The following is a 26,470-nucleotide window of genomic DNA, read 5'->3' on the forward strand; positions in this document are numbered from 1 at the left end:
CACCACACTGTCTTCCACAGTGGTGGAACTAATTTACCCTCCCACCAGCAGTTTAAAAGCATTCCTATTTCTCCACATCCTCTCCAGCATCAGTTGTTTCCTGACTTTAATGATCGCCATTCTGAGTGATGTGAGATGATATCTCCCTGTGGTTTTGATTTGCATTTCTCTGATGACTGGTGATGATGAGCATTTTTTTTCATATGTTTGTTGGCTGCATAAATGTCTTCTTTTGAGAAGTGTCTGTTCATATCTTTTACCCAGTTTTTTATGGGGTTGTTTGTTTTTGTCTTGTAAATTTGTTTAAGTTCTTTGTAGATTCTGAATATCAGCCCTTTGTCACATGGATAGATTGCAAAAATTTTCTCCCTGTCTGTAGCTTTCCTGTTCACTCTGATGATAGTTTATTTTGCTGTGCAGGAGCTCTTCAGTTTAATTAGATCCCATTTGTCAATTCTGGCTTTTTTTGCAATTGCTTTTAGTGCTTTGGTCATGAAGTATTTGCCCATGCCTATGTCCTGAATGGCATCGCCTGGGTTTTCTCCTAAGGTTTTTATGGTTTTAGATTTTATGTTTAAGTCTTTAATCCATCTTGAGTTAGTACTGAAGCCATCAGTTCATGGTTTTTAGTTTTTGCTTTTTGATGTGAGTTCTTATTACTGTTTCAGTCTTTTTATTCATTATTTCCCTGTTCATGTTTCTATTTCTTTTAAATTCAATCATGGTTGGTTGCACGTGTCCAAAAATTTTTCTATATCCTTTAGATTTTTTTATTTGTTGGCATGAACTTGTTTATAATAGTATCTTATTATCCTTTGTATTTCTATGTATCAGTTGTTATGTATCTTTTTCATCTCTCATTTTATTTATTTGAGTCATCACTTTTTGTAGTTAATCTAGCTGAAGATTTTTCAATTTTATGTATTCAATAAACCAACTTCTGTCTTGTTGATTTTTAAATATTTCAAAAATGTCTGTTTTATTTATTTCCACTATAATCTTTGTTATATCCCTTTTCTACTATTTTTTAGTTTAGTTTCTGTTTTCACGTTTCTTGAGGTGGTATAGGTTGTTTATTTAAGACATTTCTGCATTTTTAATGAAGACATTTACTGGTATATATTTGTTGTTTTAGAACTTATTTTTTTCTATATCTTCTAGGTTTTGTTATATTGTCTTTCCATTTTTATTTTTCTCATATATTTTAAAATGATTTATCTATATACCTAATGGTTGTTTATGAGCACAGTTAATTTCCGTATAATTGTACATGTTCCCATATTCTTTCTTTTATCGATTTCTAGTTTTATTCTGTTGTGGAAAAAAATTGATCTAATTTTGATTTTAAAAAATTTTATGACCTATTTTGACCTAAAATATGGTCTATTCTAGAAAACGTCTCATGTACTGTTGAGAAGATTACATATTCTGCAGCTGTTCGATGGAATGTTCTGTAAATGTCCATGTTAGGTTTATCTTACCTAGAGTGCAGTTTAACTCTGAGGTTTCTTCTTTGATTTTCTGAATGAATTATATTTTTATATTGAAAGTAAAGTGCTGAAGTCTTCTACTATTATCATATTGCAATAAATCTCTCTCTTCAGCTCTATAAATTTTGCTTTATATATTTGGATGTTCCAGTGTTAAGACCATATATATTTACAATTTTATTTTGTTGCTCTATTTTGTTCTTGATTATTATATAATGGCCAACTTCTTATCAATTCTGATAAAATATATTTTAACTAAGTATGGCTAATACTGTAATTCTTTTATTGTTTACAATGACAAGAAACAAAATTTTCTATTTCTTTCCTTTTAGTCTGTGTATGCCTTCATAGGGAAAGTGAGTTTCCTGTGTGGACAATAGAGTTGAGTTTTAATTATTCATCCGTTAAGTCATTCTATGTCTTTTACCTGGATCATTCAATCAATTTCATTCTGTAATATTATTAACAGATAAAGATTTACTACCTCCATTTTGTTAACTGTTTTCTGGGTTATTTTTGTATATCCTTTCTCTCTCTGTAGGTGTCTTTATAGTAGTAGATTTATAATCCTTTGGGTAGATGCCCAGTAATGGGATTGCTGGATCAAATGGTATTTCTATGCTCTGTCTCTCTCTTTCTCTCTCTCTGTCTCTCTCTCTTTGTGTCTTCCTTTATGGTTAAGTAATTGTCTCTAGTAGTATGCTTTCATTTCACGCCATTTTTGTTTGTTGTGTCTATGTTTGGCTTCTTAGTTAATGAAAGATTTACAAGGATACTTTATTGTTAGATATTTTAAACTGATGACAACTTTGAGCACAGAGAAAAACAAACAAAACTGTATTTTGACATAATTTTGTCTTCTACATAATGACTTTTTGATGTCTCAATTTATATCCTTTCAAATTTTCATCTCTTAACCATTTGAGTTATTATTTTCTTTAATAACCTTATCTTTTTTCTTCATGATAAAGATATAAATGTCTTATATACCACAATTATAGTATTAGAGTATTCTGAATTTGTCTTTATAATTGCTTTTACTAGTGCTTTTTTTGCCTTCAGATATGTTCTTATTACATGTGAGTGTCCTTTTCTTTCCAATAAAAAAATTTTCTTTCTTATTATTTCTTATAAGATTGGTCTGGTGTTTATGTATGCCTTAGCTTTTGTTTGTCTGGGAAAATCTTATCACTCTTTCAGGTTTTAAGAATTGCTTTGGTAGGCACAGTATTTTTGCATGGCAGATTTTTTTCAGCACTTTAAATGTATATCTTATTGTCTTCTTGCTCACAGTTTGATTTATTTTTTTGAGAAATTTGATGAAACTTGAATTGGAACATTGTTTAATGTGGTATAAACCTTTCCTTATACTGCTATCACTATTGTTTCTTTGTATTTGCCTTTTAACCATTTAAATAGGATGTGCCTTTGGGAAATACTCTTCGGATTAAATTTGATTAGGGTACCTGGATACTGTCATCTTTCTCTAGATTTACAAAATGTTCCATCATTATTTTCTTAACTATGTTTTCTAGACCTTTTTATTTCTTATCTCTTTCAAGAACTCCTATTATACGGAGGTAGTTTGCTTAATAATGTTTGATATTGTCATAGGCTTACTTCACTAATTTTAATTATATGTCTTTTTTTGGTCTTCTGACTGGGTAATTACATATGTTTTACCTTTAGGATTGCTGATTTCTTACTCTGTTTGACCAAGTCTGCTGTTGAAGTTTTCTAATGAGTTTTTCAATTCACTTCACTTATTTTTTATTAATTGGATTTCTTTTTATTTTTAAAACATTTCTACTTCTTTGCAAAATTTATCATCTCTTTCCTAGATTATTCTCTAAAGTGTGTTTTTTTCAACTTTCTAATCATATGTACTGTGATTTCTGAATTTTTAAAATAGTGGTGCACTAAATGTCTTATCAAAAATTTTATGGAGCATCTGAACTTTAATTCTGCATTATAACTGAAAACCAGACTTGCAGTGATTTCTAGTTCTTGCAGAGACTTAAGCAATGACTGAAACTTAATCTCAAATGTTATACTTGTTTGCAGGTCATAGAAAAGCTCCGTATGAGGACCTAAGAATTGTAAAAAATACGTGCCAAAGATTCAGACCTTCTTTTGGATTTTGGCCCCTGCAGTGTTATGGTACTGGTCAGACCCCGCAGTATGGCATTCCTGCTAATAGGAACACCAAGCAGTTGCTGAGATCTGTGTGCCTGTCACTGTGATTAGTACTCCCACTCTTGTTTCCAATTCAACCCAGGTCATTCAACTGTCTAGCCACTCCTAATGCCTCTCCTGGGGTAGGACAAAAATGGGCTTCCCAAAAAAAAATCACAGATCCATGAAGAAACTGAGCATTCACTTCAAATTTCCTCCTCTGATCTTGGTAACTTCAGGTAAAGTTCTCTCACAGTGGTGTCTTCTTGGTGTGTGGAAGGGGTGTCACAATCCAAAAGAATGATTCATCTTACAGATCATGAGATTTCCCATGTCTATGAGTCTTGGGATTTTCTTCTCTTTTTAGCTCTGGTGAATTCAGAGTGGCTTTTTGTATTTACATAGTTTACTAGCAATATTTTTGTGTGGGAATGAATGTTGGGGGGTGTTATTTCATCATTTTACTGACATCACTCCTCAAAGAATATTTTTATGAGTTTGCAAACTATTGTGATTTTAGAATTAGATATTTACCAAATATTAAAAGAGCCATATATTTAGTACTTAAGTGTTCTGTATAATTATTTGATTGGGCACTGTTTCTAGTAATTGATTACTATGTATTGAAGCCATGTGTTTCTAACACAAACTTTCTTGTAGAGACTGGAAGTATATGGCAGAATATAGGGACAATATAACTATACATATGGAAACTTCTTTAGATTTTTATTAAAGCAGAAGTAAACTACATTATTCTACATAATATTGCATCTTATGATGCAGAAATTATTTTCTTTGTAGGAAATGAAATAATTTGTCCATATCTCTGGCAAAGATGGCACTGTGGTGTTTTCTCTGGGGCCAGTTGTGCAAAACCTTACAAAAGAGAAGGCTGATCTCATTGCTTCAGACTTGGCCCAGATTCCACAGAAGGTGAGTACAACCTCCAATCCTTATAACCAGCCATTTACACAGTGAAGAAAGTGTGGCTTTCCATTTAGAACTTGAATCTCATTTTCTGCTTTGCATTAACAGGCACTACTTCTACATAAAAAATTTTAAAGCATTATAGTAGTGTATGTGGGCTCAACTAATCATTTGCCTATGAATTCTAGAAGTAACTTTGAAAATACTTATCTTTGTTGTTATTTGCTTCTGACAAAATGAAAATAAAATAATAAGTTCCTATCTCACATTTTGAGATTTTAAATCCTTTTTTTTTTTTTTTTCAGACGGAATCTCGCTCTGTCACCTAGTCTGGAGTGCAGTGGCTCGATCTTGGCTCATTGCAACCTCCGCCCTCCCAGGTTCACGCCATTCTCTTGTCTCAGCCTCCTGAGTAGCTGGGACTACAGGCACCTGCCACCACTTCTGGCTAATTTTTTGTATTTTTAGTAGCTTAGTAGCTGGGACTATAGGCACCTGCCACCACGCCCAGCTAATTTTTTTGTATTTTTAGTAGAGAAGGGTTTTCACCATGTTAGTCAGGATGGTCTCAATCTCCTGATCTCATGATCCACCCAGCTCGGCCTCCCAAAGTGCTGGGATTACCGGCGTGAGCCACTGCGCCCGGCCAAGATTTTAAATCTTAAGTTCTGTGCTTACTATTCAAAAACAAACAAACCAAAAAACAAACAAACAAAAGCAACCCTGAAGTGTACTAACTCCAAGGAACATATAAAGGGAGGGCAGATATAAAAAAGGTAGAAAAGAATTATGCCCAAGAATCTCCTCAACATATTTGATTGTGTCAGAACTCCACCCAGTGTACTTGGGCATAAAAGTAGAAGCTTAGATTCATGTAGTCTTCCTTATGAATTAGACTTTTCTAGAATTAAAAGGGAATTGCAATTTTGATATTACAGTTTAGCAATCAGATAATTTTAACTTTCTTCTTACCGTAATTCTAGATTTCCACTCTTTAGGGACTACTATTTATACACTATCCAAGGAGTTTTTAAAAAATTAATGGTTAATTAAATTTCATAAAACTCAATAAAAGCAAGTATGGTAATTAGGATTGTGAAATTTGTTTTGCTTATGAAATTGGAATATCTATGTATTCCTATGTTTTCAAATGCAATATTTTCATATAGGTTTCCCATAAAAAAATGAAGTATGTGACAAAAGGCATAAAGATGAACAAAATTCAACATTGAACATAAATTATAAGTAACTTCTTTTTTTTAATTAAAATAAATTAATATATAAAATCAAGGAGCTAAGGAGGCATGAAGAAAAGCAGAAAGTAAAGACAACTAACTATCCAAAAACAAATAGCAAAATCTAAAGCAAAGTTTTTCTATGAAGAGAATAGCATGGAAAAGACTCATCCCCATGATTCAATTAATTCCATCAAGTCCCTCCTACAACATGTGGGAATTGTGGTAGTTACACTTCAAGATGAGATTTTTGTGGGGACACAGTCAACCATATCAGGCCATTATGATCTCCTGTTTTGGTTACAAATGCACATTTTTAATAATCCTTTCTAATTTTAAGGTCTTGACTTTACATGACAATATTAGTTGACACAGTTGCTTGCTAAAGGAAAATCTTGATTCCATAACCGTCATTCTTTAAAAGTTGTGTAAGTAAATTTTGGTAGTGTATTAAAATCCAAATCCATAGTGTGACAAGTAAGACTGCCTAATGTCTTCATTCCAAATTAACTGTCTTTTGTAATCTCCTGCCCTCAACATTCTCTGTGATCCATACACATTGGGATGCTCTCCATATGTCCACAACCTTTACTCTTTCTGTTCTTTATTGGAAAATCCCTTCTTGGCCACACACTACCTAGGTCCAATCAAAGTTTTCATCTTATATCATATGTTACCTGCCTCATTAAGTTTTTCTAATTATTTCATATAGAAGTACTTGCGTTTTTTCTCTGGAACTCTAAACATCCTTATTATTCATGTGATTCATATCAAAATAGCCTTTATATTATAGCTATTCAATGTATTAACAGCTAATTAGTGAGGGTCCACATAGGTAAGGTGATGTAAAATATTTGTTTTCCAAAACCACCTTGTACATTTGGGCTTTGTGTGGAATGACAGAAAGTGTGTATATGTTTGTGTTTAGTGTGAATTAGAAACTTTAAAAATTATATTTGTTTTTTTCCCCTGTCATTGAAAATATAGATGAGTACAGTTATATTTCATGTATTTTTATTTTTTTAAGGTTGGAACAAATTTTTCTGGATACATTATTTTTTGATTCCCATAATAAACATCAAGCTTCAAAATATAAACAGTGGCTATTTATACTTAATATTTAATGTTTAACATCTGTGTATATCTCTTTCAATTCTGAGCCCTGTAAACTCTGAGTCTCTGTGAGCATTGTATCTGGGAGCTACCATCACGCTGTTTGAGAGTGGGCTTTAACTATTCTCCACTGGCAGCTCTGCTGTGCTGGTTGTGCATTCTGTGGGAAAGTCCTGGCTGGCCTTGTGATGTGAGCCATTAGCTTAATGTCAAAAACATTCTAGAGAAATTCATAGAAAGGGGCCACAAAGTAACAGTGTTTACTTACTGCAGGCTTTTCTCATTGACTATAAGACTTATTCATTGAATTTCAAGGAGGTCCATGTGGCATATGACAAAGATAATCTTGAGAATGCAAATGATGAATTTTTGACCTAGCTTAATATTTTATTTTACTTTCTCTTTGAGACAAAGTCTTGCTCTGTCACCCAGGCTGAAGTGCAATTATGCAATCATGGCTTGCTGCAGCCTTGAACTCTCAGGCTCAAGTGATCCTCCCCACCAAAGCCTCCCAAGTAGCTGGGACTGTAGTCACACCCTAGCACACCTGGTCAATTTTTTTGTAAAATGTTTTTACAGAGTGGGTCTTGCCATATTGCCCAGGCTGGTCTCAAACTCTTTGCCTTAAATGATCCTCTCACCTTGGCCTCCCAAATTTCTGAGATTACAGGTTGAGCTACTACATTTGGCTCCTAGACCCAGTTCTCAATATCTTTCCTGGCTTAGCATCTGGTAATCAAAGGTAAAACTAAATATATTTTTTAATTGAATTGGGTGGAATTTTTAAACCACTATGTGAGTGTTGTCTACAGACAGACACTCATGAAGAAGCTGCAGGAATTGAATCATTACAGCGTAAATGTTCACTGACCCTATAGTTTTCTCTGGGGAGCTAGTGGCTGAGCTGCTTGCAGTCCCTTTTGTGCTCACACTTAGGAGGCAAATCAGAGTGATGCTGCAGGAAACTTCTAACTCCACCTTCGTATGTACCTGTGCACATTGTAGGACTAACAGATAGAATGACCTTTCTGGAAAAAGTAAAATATAAAATGCTTTAAGTTTTCTTTACCTTTTATATCCAGGATTATGACTTTCATTTTGGTAATCATTTTATAGTGAGGCATTAGATAAGGGTCTTTTATAATATAAATAATACATTTTTATATATCTGTCCTACATGCAAAACTCTAACAGTGATACCAATGAAAGACTAATCAAAATCTAATTGGGAATAGAAGTAATACACGTCTTAAAATAGTTACACTTTCTTTACAGACAGTTAACCATTTTTCTTGATACTTGTTAGAGTCATGTCAAAAATAAAAATAAAAATAAAAAACAACATTAATACTTTGGAAGATGTATGGTTCATCATACATAATCTCGAAAGCCCACGGGCTGGAATTGCTGAGTCGCCCAAACAGCAAAGATGGTGGCCCATATCTCTCTCTGTGAGCTCTGTCCCAGGGAGTTTTCAAATCTCTGTGGGCCCAAGAACAATGGTGGAAGTGCCTGGAGTCCCCCGCTGGGAGGTCCCACCCAGTGAGGTGGAACAGCATTTGCAACCTACCTGAAGAAGCAGTCTGGCCATGTTTTGGTAGAGTAGCTGTGTTGTGTTAGGGAATTCCTTCCTTCCCCTGGTCGATTTGGACTGTCCAAAACTCAAATGCCAGGACAGCTAAGTTGCACAAGCAGCAAAGATAGTGGTCCGGGTACCCAGCGTGGCTGAGAGTTCCATTCTAGGGAGGCCCAACACTCCTATCATGGCTGGTTGAAATTCCAAGCCTGTGAATCTTATCCTGTGAGGTACTGTGAAAATGGGACCCACAGACTGTCACTTCTCGGCCCCCTGAATTCAGCCTTCCACTTTGCAATTCTAACCTTCCACTTTGCAAGAGTTACAGCTACTTTTGCCAGGAAGCCCTGGAGGCCAGAGTATCTAGACACCATGTCTATACATGTGCCTGAGTGGCTGCTCTGCTGAGATTCCGCATACTTCTGTGTGTCAGACTGAAGGCCCGGTTGAGTGGGTTCATGAGGGGAGCTCGTGACTTGAGGGTTACAAAGATCTGTGAAGGAAGCCTGTTACTTGGAGTAGCACATGCACTCACCACTTCCCTGGGTGAGGAAATTTTCCTTGGTTCTGTGTTGCTACTAGGTTGGCTGTCATCCTGCCTTGCTTTTCTTCATTCTCTGTGGATCAAGTTGTTTCCTTAAATAGTCCCAATGTGAGTGTGTGTATGTTTCAGTTGAAGGGGCTCTATTTACTCACCCTTTCTGTTCCTCTTTGTGAGAGCCATGCATATTACCTACTTTCAGTCAGTCATCTTGGCCACTCCTCCAGCTTAAAATATTTTTAGAGTATATCTCATATTAAGTGTTTTCACTAATACAAGGCATACTTCTGAGATGTTGCAGATTTGGTTCTAGAATACTACAAAAAAGCAAATATTGTAATGAAGTGAGTCACACAATTTGGTTTCTAAGGCATATAAAAAGTTATGTTTACACAATGCTGTAGTGTATTCAGTCTGCGATAATATTAAGTCTACAAAGTACATGCCTTAATTAAAAAACACTTAATTGCTAAAGAGTGCTAATGATCGTCTGAATCTTCAGTGAGTGCAACTTTTGTTGACGGAGAGTCTTGCATCAATGTTGATGGTTGATAACTTATTATAGTGGTGGCTGCTAGCAGTTGGCATGGCTGTGGCAATTTCTTAAAAATAAGACAACAATGGCATTTGCCATATACTTTAACCCATCCTTTCACAAAAGATTTTTTTCAGCATGCAATGTGATCAGATAGCATTTTACCCATAGATGATCTTCTTTCAAAATTGGAATTAATCCTCTCAAACTCTAATGCTGCTTTATAAAGTAAGTTTAAGTAATATTCTAAATCTCCTGTTGTCATTCAACAATGTTCATAGCATTATCACCAGGAGTAGATTCCATCTCAAGAAACCAGTTTCTTTGCTCTTCCCTAAGAAGTAACTCCTCACTTATTTGTTTTATCATGAGATTTCATCAGTTCTGTTACATCATTAAGTTCCACTTCTAATTATAGTTATCTTTCTAGTTTTATTATATTTGCAGCTACTTATTCCATTGAAGTTTTGTTATAGGACCAACAGGTTCATATGCTTACTGTCCAATAATAGTCCGATTACACTGAGATGTCAGGTTTGCAGCAAAGAAGGAGTTTAATAATTGCAGGGCACTGAGCAAGGAGATGAGAAGAGAACCTCAAATCCAGCTCCTCAAGGAGTTCTGGGCTGGAGGTTTTAAGGAGATCATAGACGGTGATAGACTGGAAAATTTGGGTAATTGATTGGTCAGGGTAATAGGGACAAAGGTATCAGAACAAGAAACAACATTATTTGCTGAGTCAGTTCCTTGTGGGGACCTCTAGATCAGGTGGCATCAGTGAAGTTCCTCAGATCAGCTGGCATCAGTGAGGTCCTTCAGACCTGCTGAGTCAGTAGTTTTATCTGAAGGAATACCTCAGAAGGAAAGTTGATCATTTCATAATGTTTAAGTTATTATCTATAGAAGAGTTAAGAGGAACTACAATCTCGTAACAAGGTCTGCAGAATTCCACGACAATAGCCAAATAACTATGAGGAAGTGAGTCAGAGAACAAGCTAACCTAATGATTAATGCTGAATGTACTACAAGCTTGATTTACTTTTCTCTTTTTCTCTCTTTATCTTTGATTACCTTAACAAAGTTTATAAAGATAGTGTCATCTTGAAACTCTCAATATCTTACATCATGGTTGTAAGAATCAACTTGTATATGCTATATAATAAATGAACATTTAAAATATTATGTTACATAAAAGAAGCCACTCACGAAATACCACATATTGTATGATTCCATGTATTAAAAATCATCCAGAATAGGCAAATCTATAGAGATAGAAATTCAATTAGCAATTACCCAGGACAGGGGAAATGCAGAAACTAGAGGTGGAGAGGAAAAGGCTAAAGGCTATAGGGCTTATTTTGGGGAGATAAAGGGGCTGTCAAATAGATTGATGTGGTAGATGCACAATTGTGTGAATATACTATGAAACAGTAAATTTTACACAATAATTGATAAATTGTATGATTTTTAAATTATACGTCAACAAAGTGTACAAAAATGTATGGACCATGTTTAGTCATTTTATCTTTATTTTTGTGTCAAATGGACTGCAGAAACATGACCTTTCACTGCTACCATTCTGGACACTCTTCTAAAATATATTGCATAAGACAGATGGCATGCCCATACAAGATCCTTGATATTAGCTGAAGGATAGCACTCAGAAACATAAACGGGAAATTAATCACTTCTGTGTAAACAGGTCATTTACCTTCATTTGTCTCCTTGTCATCCACATGCTCGGATTGTTGATTTAATGATATTGTATGTACTTTGAAGTATAAGGGTTACATTTTAACTTCTTGGTTAATTTATCTTTGGATATAACCATGAGAAAAGCCAGAAAGAACAGCAACTGGAAAACAAGCATTGCATTGCACCAGGATGTCTGTGAAATGGACTTCAGTAATTCTGCTAATACAACTGAGCTTTTACTTTAGCTCTGGGAGTTGTGGAAAGGTGCTGGTGTGGGCGGCAGAATATAGCCATTGGATGAATATGAAGACAATCCTGGAAGAGCTTGTCCAGAGAGGTCATGAGGTGACTGTACTGGCATCTTCAGCTTCCATTCTTTTTGATCCCAACAACTCATCCGCTCTTAAAATTGAAGTTTTTCCTACATCTTTAACTAAAACTGAGTTTGAGAATATCATCAGGCAACAGATTAAGAGATGGTCAGAACTTCCAAAAGATACATTTTGGTTATATTTTTCACAAATACAAGAAATCATGTGGAAGTTTGGTGACATAACTAGAAATTTCTGTAAAGATGTAGTTTCAAATAAGAAATTAATGAAGAAACTACAAAAGTCAAGATTTGACGTCGTTTTTGCAGATGCTATTTTTCCCTGTAGTGAGTTGCTGGCTGAGCTACTTAACACACCCCTTGTGTACAGTCTCCGCTTCACTCCTGGCTACAATTTTGAAAAGCATTGTGGAGGATTTCTTTTCCCTCCCTCCTACGTACCTGTTGTTATGTCAGAATTAAGTGATCACATGACTTTCATGGAGAGGGTAAAAAATATGATCTATATGCTTTATTTTGACTTTTGTTTCCAAATATATGCCATGAAGAAGTGGGATCAGTTTTATAGTGAAGTTCTAGGTAAGTTTTTTTTTTTTTTTTTCAATCTGTAACATGAAGATCTAAGTTATTTGTATCTTTGAAGCAGAGCTTATATAAAGCCTTAAAGTCAGGGTAGCGGGGTTTTGGTAAGTGAATTTATAAAACGAAAATACAAGATGATCTATCAATCTCACAAATATTATAGAAAAGCTTAAATTACAGGGTCAGTTAAAACCCTGTGGCCATCACTCACACTGAACACCCCAGGAAATCATAAACCTACATATTAGTGCATCTAAGACTTTAAGCAATTACACATCTGTTTTACTATGCATTGCTTTACATCTTAAAAATGGTAAAACCCATCAACATCTTACTGAATGCATGGATTTAGAATGAGTAGTTACACATTTTTCTACAACTATCTATATAACTGCAGAAATTATTTTTTCTTGTAAAGCTTAGTTTTCTTATTTAGAAATCAAAAGGTGTTCCCATGTTACCAGATTTCCTTCACAGTAGAGAGAGATAATGTCCATATCTCAGATGCAAAAATCATCAAAGATAATTTGAAGTTTCTAATGTTTCTATACTCTTTCATTAAAGAATTGGAAACCATTCATTTAAAGTCCAATCATCTTGTTGAAATGTGAAGATTGTTATATCTACATAGTTTTTTTCAAACTATGTCTCTTTATTAAAAAATATAAGACAGATTAAGGTTGAGTACAAGTCTTTATTTCAATAATTTCTCAAAAATTTCTAGCTATAATTTACAAATATATTTACTTAAAAATAATATTATTAAGATATTAGCTTGAATCTAAAAGAGTACAAGGTTTTCAGCCATACTCTCCACATAGTCCATAGTACACTTGAAGAACCAAAGATAAAAAGGATTGGCTTAATGAGTTGTGTAAACTAGACTATTTCTTAGAAAATTATTTTTATGGGTACAGTAGAATTAATTGACTATGGAGCTCAAAGAGTTGTTTAAATGTCCATATGCTACTATTGAAGCTTTAAAAAGAAAAGAAATTGATGTTTAGTTCTCTATGGCTTATTTTAATAATTGTTTATGATTGTGAGTATACTGATGTGATATTAGAGATGTAGCTTAACCTCACATTTCTCCTACTACTTTGTCTTTCTTATAATTATACATAGGCAAAATAAATAATACATAAAATTAAATTATGTCTATAGATGAATATATGTATATATTTTTCAAAGCACAGACACTTTGCCTATATTTTTGCCTACATTATTCTAACTCCTTTCAGAAAATAACCTAATGAAATTATCTTGTCTCATCCACTTTTCTTTTTCTTATTCTTGTTAGGAAGACCCACTACATTATCTGAGACAATGGGGAAAGCTGACATATGGCTTATTCGAAACTCCTGGAATTTTCAGTTTCCACATCCACTCTTACCAAATGTTGATTTTGTTGGAGGACTCCACTGCAAACCTGCCAAACCCCTACCTAAGGTAAACATACTTTCATTGGTTTTATTTTGTTGGCTTTGAAGTTTCAGTAGAAATGACTCTATAGTCTTCACTCAGAGTGTTTGACTTACCCTGAAAGAAAGATGGGAAGTAGGTTGGGTAAAGCAGATACCAATTAGAAAGTCATGTACATATTGATACCATCACACGTATATGAGTTTTATGAGTATTACAAATAGAGGAGAATACTAAGGAGACTTTGAAAATAGAGTTGGTTAAATTAAAGTCTTCATTATGCAACACCTAAGAATGTATTGATCATTCGTTCAAATAATATTTGCAAAGGGATAAGCACAAAACACAGGTAAGTGCAGAATTTTCAGAGAAAAAAATTGGACAGAGTTTCTGTCTCCACATAACTTACATTCTACTTCAAAAGATAGAATATGTGCAAGTAATAAAAACTATATAAAATCTATTATCTCAAGGAAAAACCCAATGACAAGAAAGCATCAGTGGAGATAATAAAAAGTATCCTGGAGTCACTGATTACTAAGATGAGAGCTGAACAATATGCAAGAATAAGTGAAAGAATGACGGGGAGAGACAGACAAAAGAAGGAAAGCAGGTAAAGTGGTCAGGACAGTTCTCAAGTCCTCAGGTTTAGTTTGCAGGGAGAGATTAAGAATCAGATGATGCTGAGAGGCAAATTAGAGCCGGATACATATTAGGAGTTGAAATATTTATTAAGCATATTGAAAAACTATGAAAAAGAGTTAAGAAATAAAGATATATGAAAAGATTCTCTTCTTTAAGAAGAACTTTCAAGATATTCAATGGATTAAATTGCAGGAGGGCCAGACTGTGAAGAACCAACCATCAGGAAATTTTGCATGGATTCAGGTAGCAGGTGATGAAAAGTGGACTAGAATGTTGATAGAAATAATTATGCTCACATTTACAAAAATACTGACAACTTCATATTGTGTTGTGTGGAAAAGTGCGGGCAAGATAGTTCAGATGGTTTCTATTTCTTGGGCATCTGTGATGTTGGTATTAGTTTTGTCGTAAGTGTTAGAGAGAGACTATATAAGACTAGAAAGCTGATTAGGAAAATAGTCATAAGTGCATGGTCATGAAAGGTGATTAATTCCTCCATAATAGGGGATGTGGCATCTTGAAGGCCTAATTGAACTGGGTGAGCCATTAAGATATACAGGATTTAACCTATAATTTAACTTTGACAAAGTTATGAAATAGTTTTTCTAATATCTTATTGAAGAAGTCATAGAGGTTATGAGGTTGGCTTGAAACCAGTTTTAGGGGGTTTGATTCCTTCCTTTTTCGTCTAGATTTTATAGGTTGTTTCTTCAAATGTATGATAGAGTGGGGAACAGCCGTACAATCACTCTAAATTGGTAGAGGGTTGTCCAAAACTAGTGAGACTTTACGTTTTGAGGTGAAAGCCTCTCAGGTTATATAAATTATTAAATTAATATTACTGCTGTTAGGGAAATAAAATGGGACATTTTATCATCCATACATAAAATGCAGTGTATGTATCAGGGTAGTCGGAGTAACATCAGGGTATACTGGATAAACCGAGAAAGCGCTGTGGAAAGAAAGTTAAATTTATGCCTATAAATATAAAGCAAAGTGGGTTTGGGCATAGGTTTGGTCGAGTGTATAGCCTGAAAATAAGGGACATCAGTGAATAAAACGCCCTATAATAGCGAATACGGCTCCTATTGATAGGACATAGTGAAAGTGGGCTACAACATAGTATGTGTCATGTAATACAATATCTAATGATGAGTTTGCTAATACAATACCGGTTAGGCCTCCTACTGTAAAGAGGAATTACAAAGCCCAGAGCTCAAAGTATTGCGGAGGATCACTTGGTGTTACTTCCATGAAGTGTGGCAAGTCAACTGAAGATGTTAACGCCAGTGGGAATAGCAATAATTATAGTGGCAGAGGTGAAGTAGCCTCGTGTGTCTACGTCCATACCTACTGTGAACGTGTGATGGGCTCATACAATAAACCATAAGAAACCAATTGATACTATAGCTCAAATTATACCCACGTACCCAAATGGTTCTTTTTTTTCCAGAGTAATATGTTACAATGTGGGAGATTATTCTGAACCCTGGCAGGATAAGGATATAGACTTTGGGATGGCCGAAGAATCAGAATAGATGTTGATATAGGATGGGGTCACCTCCCCCAGCTGGATCAAAGAAGGTGGTGTTAAGGTTTCCCTCTGTTAGTAATATGGTAATGCCAGCGGCTAGGACTGGGAGGGAGAGGAGGATTAGGACTGCAGTAATTTTTAAGACTGATCAGACAAACAAGGGGGTTTGGTATTGGGATATGGCAGGGGGTTTTATATTGATAATAGTGGTAATAAAATTAATAGCTCCTAGAATGGAGGAGATACCTGCTAGGTAGAATGAAAAGATAGTCAAGTCTACAGAGGCTCCTGGGTGGGAAAAATTTCCTGCTAGGGGAGGGTAAACTGTTCAACCGGTTCCAGCACCAGCCTCTATTATGGTAGATGAGAGCAATAGTAGGAAGGAGGGGGGAAGGAGTCAGAAGCTTATATTATTTATTCAGGGGAATCTTATGTCGGGGGCGCCAATTGTTAGGGGCACTAGTCAGTTCCCAAAGACCCCAATTATAATGGGTATTACTATGAAGAAGATTATGACGAATGCGTGGTCTATGACAACATTATAGATATGGTCGTTGCCTAGGAGGTTGCCGGGTTGACCCAATTCAGCTCGGGTAAGGAGGCTTAAAGCTGTACCTCTGACCCCATCTCATGCGCCGATAGTAGGTATAAGGTTCCGATGTCTTTATGGTTAGTTGAAAATAGTCAACGGTTGGCGAACATAGCTGGGGGGTGTAAAATGGCTGAGTAAGCATTAGACTGTAAATCTAAAGACAGAGGTTAGGCCTCTTTTTACCAGTCCTGAGGTGATTTTCATGTTGAATCGCAAATTCGAAGGAGCAGCTTCAGTTCTGCCGGGGCTTCTCCTGCCTTTTTTTCCCTTTTGTAGTAGAAGTAGATTGAAGGCAGTTGATTCGGGTATTCAGCTGTTAACTAAATTTTTGTGGGTTTAAGTCCCATTAATCTAGTAAGGGCTTAGCTTAATTAAAGTGATTAACTTGCATTCAGTTGATGTAAAGTGAAATTTTGCAGTCCTTGTGTATTTCAGAAATTAAGTATGATTTACTTACTAAGGACTTTGAAGGCTCTTGGTCTTGCTTAACCGAAATTTCTAGGAGATAGGTAGGGTTAATGGGGAGATTGGTAAGAGGAAGGTGGTGAGGGTAATAAGTTGGGGGAGTAGTCGTGTAGGTTTTGTGCTTTCAAATTGTCATTTTATTTTTATGTTGTTGGATGTGAGAAACAATGTCACAGAAGTAGAGTAGATTAAGCGTATATAAAAGTATAGGTTGAGGAGGGTTATAATGGTTATGGTAATAGGAATAATAAAGTCGTTATTTTTTGTGAGTTCTTGAATAATAATTCATTTAGGTAGGAAGCCGGTTAGTGGGGGTAGGCCTCCTAGGGATAATAAAGTAGATGATATTAAAGGTATTAGTCAGGTTAGTTTACTTCAGGAGCAGGATAGCAGTAAGGTTGTGGTATTTGAATTTAGGTTGAGTGCTATAAATGCAGTGGCTGTTAGGATGATATAGATGGTTAGGTAGAAGTTGGTAATGTTTGGGTTATATGTTAATGTTGTTATTATTCAGCCCATATGATGATTGAGGAGTATGCCAAGATCTTACATAGCTATGTTTGGTTGAGCCCTCCTCAACTGCCCACCATAATGGATAAAATTGAGAGGGTAAGAAGGATGCTTATATTTATTGATGGTGAGATTTGGTATATAATTGAGATGGGAGCTAATTTTTGCCATGTAAGAAGGAGCAGACTGGAGATTAGGGGGGTTCCTTGGGTGACTTCTGGGATTCAGAAGTGAAAGGGGGCTATTCCTAGCTTTATGGTAAGTGTTGTTATTATTATTAAGGATGAGTATTGGTTGGTGTTGTTTGTTATGGTTCAATATCCAGAAAACAGGTTGTTGGAGAGGATGGCTATTACAAGAATTATGGATGCGGTTGTTTGTGCAAGGAAGTATTTGGTGGCTGCTTCTGTGGAACGGGGGCTTGTTTTTTTGATTATAATTGGAAAGAAGGCTAGTATATTTATTTCTAGGCCTGTTCAGGTGAAAAATCAGTGAGAGCTTAGTGATGTGATGAGGGTGCCTGTGAAGATGGTGAAGTAGATGATAAGTTGAGCTAGTGGGTTGATTAGTACGGGAAGGGTGAAACCAACATTTTCAGGGTATGGGCCTGATAGCTTATTTAGCTGACCTTACTTTAGGATAGGGTGTGATGGGTAGCATGGAGAATTTTGGATTCTCAGGGATAGGTTCAATTCCTATGATTCTAGAAATAAGAGTATTGAAACCTCTATTATTTACTCTATCAAAGTAATTCTTTTGTCAGACATATTTCTAGGTTTGGGGGGGAATGCTGGAGATTGCAATGGGTATTGAAATATACCACATGAGAAGTGCCAGTGTGAGTGGGAGGAAATTTTTTCATAGTAGATATATAAGTTGATCGTATCGGAATCGGGGGTATGCTGTTCGAATTCATAAAAATAGGGAGGTTAAGAGGAGTGTTTTGATGGTAAAGCATATTGTGAATAATTCTGGAGAATAGATGGTGTATAATGGACCTAGAAAAATTATGGTTGTTAGAGCATTTATTATAATAATATTTATGTACTCAGCTGTAAAGAATAGAGTGAATGGATCTACGGCATATTCAATGTTGAAGCCTGAGACTAGTTCTGATTCACCCTCTGTGAGATCGAAAGGGGCTGGGTTAGTTTCTGCTAGTGTGGAGATAAACCATATTATGGCTAAGGGTCATGATGGTAGGAGAAGTCAGAGGTGTTCTTGTGTTGTGAAGAGTGTTTGTAGGTTAAATGAGCCGCTTATTAGCAGAACTGGTAGTAGGATAATGGCTAGGGTAACTTCCTATGAAATTGTTTGGGCGATGGCTCGTAATGCACCGATTAGTGCGTAGTTTGAGTCTGATGTGCATCCTGACCATAGGACTGAGTAGACAGCTAAGCTGGATGTGGCTAGAATGAATAAAAGGCCAAGGTTGGAAAGGGCGATAGAAAGGGCTAAGGTTGGGGTGGTAATATACAGGGTAATGGTGGATATTGAGGGTTTTAAGGGTTCTTTGGTGAAGAGTTTTATTGAATTGGCGAAGGGTTGTAATAGTCCGTAGGGGCCCACAGTGTTAGGTCCTTTGCGTAGTTGTATGTAGCCTAACATTTTTCATTCAATAAGTGTGAGGAATGCTGTGGCGGCTGGTACGGGTGCAACAAGAAGCAGAAGGTTGATTACAGGCATGGTGTAAAGAAGAGGAATTGAACCTCTGATTGTAAAGTTTTAAGTTTTATGCAATTACCAGGCTCTACCATCTTAACAAACCCTGTTCTTGGGTTGGGTGTGTAATGTTCTGTTAGATTGAGATGATATCATCTTTGGAGAGAGGGTGCTTTGTGAAGTAGGCCCTATTTCTCTTATCCTTTCATATAGGGAGAAATGTAAAATAGATAGAAACCGACCTGGATTGCTCCAGTCTGAACTCAGATCACGTAGGACTTTAATCGTTGAACAAACGAACCCTTGATAGCTGCTGCACCATTAGGATGTCCTGATCCAACATCAAGGTCATAAACCCTATTCTCAATATGGACTCTAGAATAGGATTGTGTTGTTATCCCTAGGGTAACTTGTTCCGTTGGTCAAGTTATTGGGTCAATTGTGTGCTGATTTGCTTTGTCTGGTGTAGACTTGGCATAGGTTGTTCGGAGGTTGGGTTATGCTCCGAGGTCACCCCAACCAAAATTTTTAATACAGGTACAGTAGTTTAAAGTCCATAGGTCTATATAGTTTTTATTGCATTAGTAAACTGAAGCTTCATAGGATCTTCTCGTCTTATTGTTTTATGCCCATCTCTTCACAAGCAGGTCAATTTCACTGGTTAAAAGTAAGAGACAATTAAACCCTCGTGGTGCCATTCATACAAGTCCCTATTTAAGGAACAAGTGATTATGCTACCTTTGCATGGTCAGGGTACCGTGGCGGTTAAACATGTGTCACTGGACAGGCTGTGCCTCTAATACTGGTAATACTAGAGGTGATGTTTTTGGTAAACAGGTGGGGTTAGATTTGCCGAGTTCCTTTTACTTTTTTAACCTTTCCTTAAGAGCATGCCTGTGTTGGGTTAACAGTACGAGTAGTAATGATTTTATTAGTTATTTGTTTTTATTAGACTGTTATCAGTGAAGTATTTCGATCTGATGTAGGCTTATGCAGTGGAGAAAATTGTTCATGTTACTTATATTAACATTATTGCTTCTATAAAATAATAGATTAATCCAATGGGATGTGAGGAGTTCAGTGATACGTCTGGGATTTTTAGGTGTTTGGATGTTGAGCTTGAATGCTTTCTTAATTGGTGGCTGCTTTTAGGCCAACTGTGGAAGCTGGGTTTTTTTACTCTCTGTGTAAGGATTTTTTCCTAGTGTCTAAAGAGCTGTCCCCTCTTTAGACTAACAATTAAATTTACAAGGGGATTAGGTGATTCTGTAGGTAAATTTGAGGTTGAACTAAGATTCTATCTTGGATAACCAGCTATCACCAGGCTCGGTAGGTTTGTCACTGCTGCCCATAAATCTTCCCACTATTTTGCTACATAGATGGGTGTGCTCTTTTAGCTGTTTTTGGGTAGCTCGTCTGGTTTGGGGGGTTTTGGCTATAGTTCTCTTTTCGAAGTTATTAGTAGTTAGTTCATTATGCAGAAGGTACAGGGGTATGTCCTTGCTGTTTTGTGCTTGGTCAGTTTTTTCATCTTTCCCTTACGGTACTGTATCTATTGCGCCAGGGTAAAATTTCTATCGCCTATACTTTTATTTGGGTAAATGATTTAGTTAGGTTTATTTGATAATAATATTGGTTAGGTTTGGGGCTAGAGTTGGCTCAAGGTAATCAAATTATATTGAGATCTTCTGTATGTAAGCCAGGTGCTTTGTGTTAAGCTATACCTTAGTTTATCCAAGTTCACCTTCCCATACACTTACCGTGTTATGACTTATCTCCTCTATATAAATAAGAGGGGTGATTAGTTAAGTTAGTCCTTAAATATACTTGAGGAGGGTGATGGGCAGTGTGTGCATGCTTTATGCCCTTATTCAATTAAGCCCTCTGCTCTTAATTTACTGCTAAATCCTCCTTAGGCTTTTAGATTTCATAAGAGCTATCGTGGAATTTTCTGAGGTAGAAAATGTAGCCCATTTCTTACCACCTCATAGGCTACACCTTGACCTAACGTTTTTATGAGTATACTTGTGCTTACTTTGTGGCCTTTACTAGGGTTTGCTGAGGATGGCGGTATATAGGCTGAGCAAAGGTGGTGAGGTAGATCGGGGTTTATCAGTTATAGTACAGGCTCCTCTAAAAGGATGTGAAGCACTGCCAAGTCCTTTGAGTTTTAAGCTGTTGCTTGTAGCATTCTGGCGAATAGTTTTGTTAATTTAACTATTAGGGTTTAGGGCTAAGCATAGTGGGGTATCTAATCCCAGTTTGGATCTTAGCTATTGTGTGTTCAGAAGTACTAAAGCCACTTTCATAGTTTATTTTATATCAGCTATGGTTTTTTACAATTTAGATGGAATTTAGCTTTATGGAGGTCATATCTAAAACACTCTTTATATGCCAGTCTGTATTAGCTTGGGTTAATCATATGGCCACGGTGGCTGGCACAAAATTAACCAACTCTAATTACTATACTAGCATAGCTTAGTTAAACTTTCATTTATTGCTAAAGGTTTATCACTGCTGTTTTCCGTCGGGGTGTGGCTGAGCTAAGTGTTTTGAAGTACATTAGTGGGTGCTTGATACTTAGTCCTTTGATTGTAGCGATTTAGAGGGTTATTTCACTGGGGTTTGGATACTTGCATGTGTAATCTTGCTAAGAGTTAATAGAAAGGCTGGGATCAAACCTGTTGTTTATGGGGTGGTGTAAGTCCGTCTAGACATTTTCAGTATCTTGCTTTAGATAAGTTAAGCTATATAAACAGGGATTAGTTGGATTTTAGATATATATATATATATAGTTATGAAGTACTGTCTTTGGGGTTGTGATAGTGGGAGTTGTGGGTTTAGTAGTGAGTGGGTGGGTATGTAAGTTGAGTAAAATCAGGGTAAAGAAATTAAATTTGGGAGGCAGCAGAGCAAAGCTGAAAAGAAAATTGTGTTAGTTGAGGGGTGACTGTTAAAGTTGTGTGCAGCCAAAAGATAAAAATTTAGGCTCTGGCTAAGTTGGATTGAGGCTTTTGTTTTGGGGGTTTGGTGAAGGTATCTTTTTTCCAGGGAAGTGAAGTTGGGGATGGGGGAGGAGGGTTGTGAAATTTTATTGTAGTATTTGGTGTGAAAGGCAGTTGCTAGTGTGTTTAGTTATTGTTATGTCTTACAAGCTTGGATTAATTAACACCTTGTGGTAGTTATGCAAGGCTGGAATATGGAATGTAGGTGTGATCAACAATATTATGTATTAGGAATCAAAGACAGATCCTGCGACATACAGTGTAGGGGGGCCAGCTTTCTGCAATGGGGTCGCATTCACACCCAAAAGATAAAATACCAAATGCATGGAGAGCTCCTGTGACTAGTTAATAGGGTGATAGACCTATGATCTTTCGAGATGTCTTATTTAAGGGGAACGTGTGGGCAATCTTAATTTCATGGCCCTGCGGTAAGAACCAGATGCCGGATACAGTTCACTATAGCTACCCTCAAGTGTTACAGGCCCGGAGCAAGGAAAGTAGCACTCTTGTGCCAGATATTGATTTCACAGAGGATGGTGAACAAGGGACCACTAACTGAGGAGGTATTCGTGGTGACAAGGATTTATTTGACTTAAATGTGCTATGTTCAATGAACGATCAAATGTACTATGTACTATTAAGGATATAAAGTACTGATCAATATCCCTGGGGACAGGAGTTGACTTTGAAGGGTGGTGTTATGTTCTATAGTTAGATAAACGGGTATGGTACTTGCTTGTGAGCATGTTTTTCGAGCATTTATTGTACTTATGTATTTGTATGTGTTATATACAGTTAAGTATTTATAGTATAATATAATATTCATGTTGGCTAGCAGTAACGCACGATATACATAGAATTACGGGGCGGATCAATACTTAAGTTTTACTTAAAGTTGATGCTCCATCAGGATACAGAGAGTAGTTTAAATTCGAATTTTAGCTTTGGGTGCTGATGGTGAAGTTAAGTGCTTTCTCTCTGAGTTGTCCTGGGGAGAGGGTCTCCATCACCAGTTTACAAGACCAGTGTATTAGTTTATACTACAAGGGCAGATTCATTTGAGTAGTTTGGTTTCGGCTAAGGAAGCAAGTGGCATTAGGGTTAGGATTGTGGTGAAGTATGTTATGGATGCTATTTGTCTGATAATCGTAAATGGGTGGTTTACTGGTTGTCCTCCGACCCATGTGAGGGTTAGTAGTGTTACAATTAGGAGTCAGTATAGGAATTGGATGAGTAGGCAGAATATTATGCTTTGTTATTTAGATATATGAAGTGTGGGGATGAGTGCTAAGATAAGGATTGGTGGTAGAAGTGCTAATACTCCTCCTAGTTTGTTGGGGATGAATAGTAGAATTGCGTATGTGAATAAGAAGTATCATTTGGGTTTAATATAAGGGGGAGTATGTAAGGGGTTAACCAGGGTATAGTTGTCTGGGTTGCTTAGGAAGTCAGCTGAGAATAGCACTAGGGTTATTAGAGTGAGAAAGAGGAGTATCAAGCCTAGGATATCTTTGATTGTATAGTGGGGGTGGAAGGTAATTTTGTCGGAGTAGGAGGAGATTCCTGAGGGGTTGTTGGACCCTATTTAATGGAGGAATCATAAGTGTAAGATTGTTAGGGCTGTGATAATGAAGGGTGGGATGAAGTGGAGGGTGAAGAATTGTGTGAGGGTGGGGTTGTCAATTGAATATCCACCTCAGACTCATTGGACAAAGTTGGTTCCAATATATGGAATGGCTGATAGGAGATTTTCGATTATTGTGGCACCTCAGAATGATATTTGGCCTCATGGGAGTACATAGCCTATGAAGACTGTTGCTATGGTTGTGAGTAACAGAGTAATGACAATATTTCAGATTTCTAAGAGGAGGAATGAACCATAGTATAGGACTTGGCCAATGTGTAGAAAAAGACAGATGAAGAATATTGAGGCGCCGTTGGTGTGGAGGTGGCGGATGGTTCAGCCATAATTTACATCTCAGGTGATATAGGCAATTGAGGAGAAGGCGGAGGAGATATCTGGCGAATAGTGTATTGCTAGGAAGAGGCCTGTGATGATCTGGAGGGTTAGGCAGGTACCGAGAAGTGAACCAAAATTCCATCACATGGAGATGTTGGATTGAGTGGGGAGATCAGTGAGGGAGTGGTTGATTATTTTTATTAGTGGGTTGGATTTGCATGTTGCGGTCATTAGTGTTTTTGTAGTTAAAATGCAACGATGGTTTTTCATATCATTATTCATGGTTACAGTCCATGTGGGAATGATGACATACGCTTTATTCTTGTTAAGTGCACTATTAGTTATGAGTTTTGTAGGTTTTTCTTCTAAGCCTTCTCCTATTTATGGGGGATTGGCGTTGTTAGTGCTGTGGTTGGTTGTGTTATTGTTTTGAATTACGGGGAGCTTATATAGGTTTAGTGGATCTTTTTTATTTATTTGGGGGGTATAATGGTTGTTTTGGGTTATACTACGGCAATGACTATTGAGGAGTACCCTGAGACATGGAGCTCAGGGACTTAAGTTTTGGGGAGTGCTTTGGTGGGGTTAGTAATGGAAGTGGGTTTAGTTTTATGGGCATCAGAGTATGATGGATTGGTGGTAGTGGTTAATTTTAATAACATGGGGTTTGAGTGGTTTTTGAGGGGGAAGGGTTAGGGTTGATTCGAGAGGATTCTATTGGCACGGGTGCTTTATATGATTATGGCCCTTGGTTGGTGGTGGTTATTGGTTGGACATTATTTTTAGTATGTATATTGTGATTGAGATTGCTTGGGGTAACAGACTACATAATTGCAAGCAAGGCTAGGGTAAGCGGGATGAGGAAGGAGAGGAAATAGTGTTTAATTATACCTTGTTGAGTGGTGGTGACAATGGAGGCGGCAACCTGGGTTTGTAAGATTGTTTTGGATATAGATTTTTCTAGTCAAATTAAGTCTAGTAAGATAGAAGCTAGGCTTTGGCTTATAAGCAGGTTTTGGTGGGGGGTTATGCGTTGGATTGTAGTAGGATAAAATCCTAGTATGTTGGAGAAATTGAACATGTATAGTGGAGTTTTTATTATAAGTTTGTTGGTTATGAGGCTAAGGTCTAAGGTTACTAGGAATCCTAGGGCAGTTACGTTTAGGGCTGAGAGTTTTAAGTAGAGTGGAATTGTTGTATGAGGGAGTGAAGTGGGAGAGATACTGTTAGTAATAAGCAACCCTGCGATTATGCTGCCGATTGTGAGGTGTTTAATTGGGTTTAATAGGGTAGGAATGCCTTCATTAATGTTGATTAGGGTTGGGAAGTGGGGTTGTCCTTTTAGGGTGAGAAGGATGATTCAGGTGCTATAGGCGCTTGTTAGGGAGGTGGCAATGAGAGTAATAGATAGGGCTCAGGTGTTGGTATATTATGTGTTTGCAGTTTCGATGATGAGGTCTTTGGAGGAGTAGCCTGTGAGAAAAGGCATGCCTGTAAGTGCTAGATTACCAATGATTAAGGAGGTTGAGGTGAGGGGTATTGTTTTAAATAATCCTCCTATTTTTCAAATATCTTGTTCATTGTTGAGGTTATGAATAATAGATCTGGAGCTTATAAATAGTATGGCTTTGAAGAAAGCATGAGTGCAGATATGTAGGAATGCTAGATATGGTTGATTAATGCCAATAGCAACTATTATTAGGCCTAGTTGACTTGAGGTGGAGAAGGCTGCAATGTTTTTGATATCATTTTGTGTTAGGGCACAGATTGCTGTGATTAGGGTGGTAATGGCTCCCACGCATAGTGTGAGACTTTGAATTGTTGTGTTGCTTTCTACTAAGGGGTGAAAGTGGATGAGTAGGAAGATTCTGGCTACAACCATAGTGCTGGAGTGGAGTAGAGCTGAGACCGGGGTTGGACTTTCTATAGCAGAGGGAAGTCAGGGGTGGAGACCGAGTCGGGCTGATTTTCCTGTTGCTGCTAAGAGGAGGCCTATTAGTGGGAGGAAATTTGAATTGGAGTCTAGGATAAGTATTTGTTGAGGGTCTCATGAGTTGTAGTGTAAGAGGAATCAGGCTAGGGTTAGGATGATGCCAATATCGCCGATGTGGTTATATAAGATTGCTTGGATGGTCGCAGTGTTAGCGTCTGTTTGGGCATATCATCAGCTGATTGGAAGGAAGGATATAATTCCTACACCTTCTCATTCAATAAAGAGTTGGAAGATATTGTTGGCAGTAACTAGAATTAGTATAGTGGTGAGAAAAATGAGTAGGTATTTTAAAAATTGATTAATTTTGGGGTCTGAGTTTATGTATCATAGTGAGAATTCTATGATGGATCAAGTGATGAATAGTGCAATTGGAGTAAACATTATGGAAAAGTAGTCTAGTTTAAAACTTAGTGACAGCTCTAGTGTTTGAATTGTTGTTCAACATCAATTTGAGATGATGGTTTCTTGGTCTAGGCGTATAA

At 36.8% G+C, this 26,470-nt stretch overlaps 1 protein-coding gene, 1 long non-coding RNA gene and 1 pseudogene across 2 annotated transcripts in view; 2 read left to right on the forward strand and 1 right to left on the reverse strand.

Moving 5' to 3' along the window:
• The first annotated feature begins 3,695 nt into the window (after positions 1 to 3,695).
• Positions 3,696 to 5,607, forward strand: LOC144341175 (uncharacterized). Its single transcript, XR_013417959.1, has 3 exons — positions 3,696 to 3,904; positions 4,467 to 4,598; positions 4,898 to 5,607. It is a non-coding gene; the product is annotated as an uncharacterized LOC144341175 (long non-coding RNA).
• A 5,769-nt stretch (positions 5,608 to 11,376) lies between these two features.
• LOC708989 (UDP-glucuronosyltransferase 2B18) overlaps positions 11,377 to 26,470 on the forward strand; it is a 28,142-nt gene continuing 13,048 nt past the window's right edge. The window contains exons 1-2 of the mRNA XM_028848543.2: positions 11,377 to 12,197; positions 13,501 to 13,649. Of these exons, the coding sequence (XP_028704376.1) occupies positions 11,477 to 12,197; positions 13,501 to 13,649 (870 nt within the window). The 5' untranslated portion in view covers positions 11,377 to 11,476. The remainder of the gene's footprint in view (positions 12,198 to 13,500; positions 13,650 to 26,470) is intronic.
• Positions 20,766 to 21,223, reverse strand: LOC144341198 (18S ribosomal RNA; annotated as a pseudogene).

Source organism: Macaca mulatta, chromosome 5 (genome assembly GCF_049350105.2).
Source record: "Macaca mulatta isolate MMU2019108-1 chromosome 5, T2T-MMU8v2.0, whole genome shotgun sequence".
NCBI lineage: Eukaryota > Metazoa > Chordata > Mammalia > Primates > Cercopithecidae > Macaca > Macaca mulatta.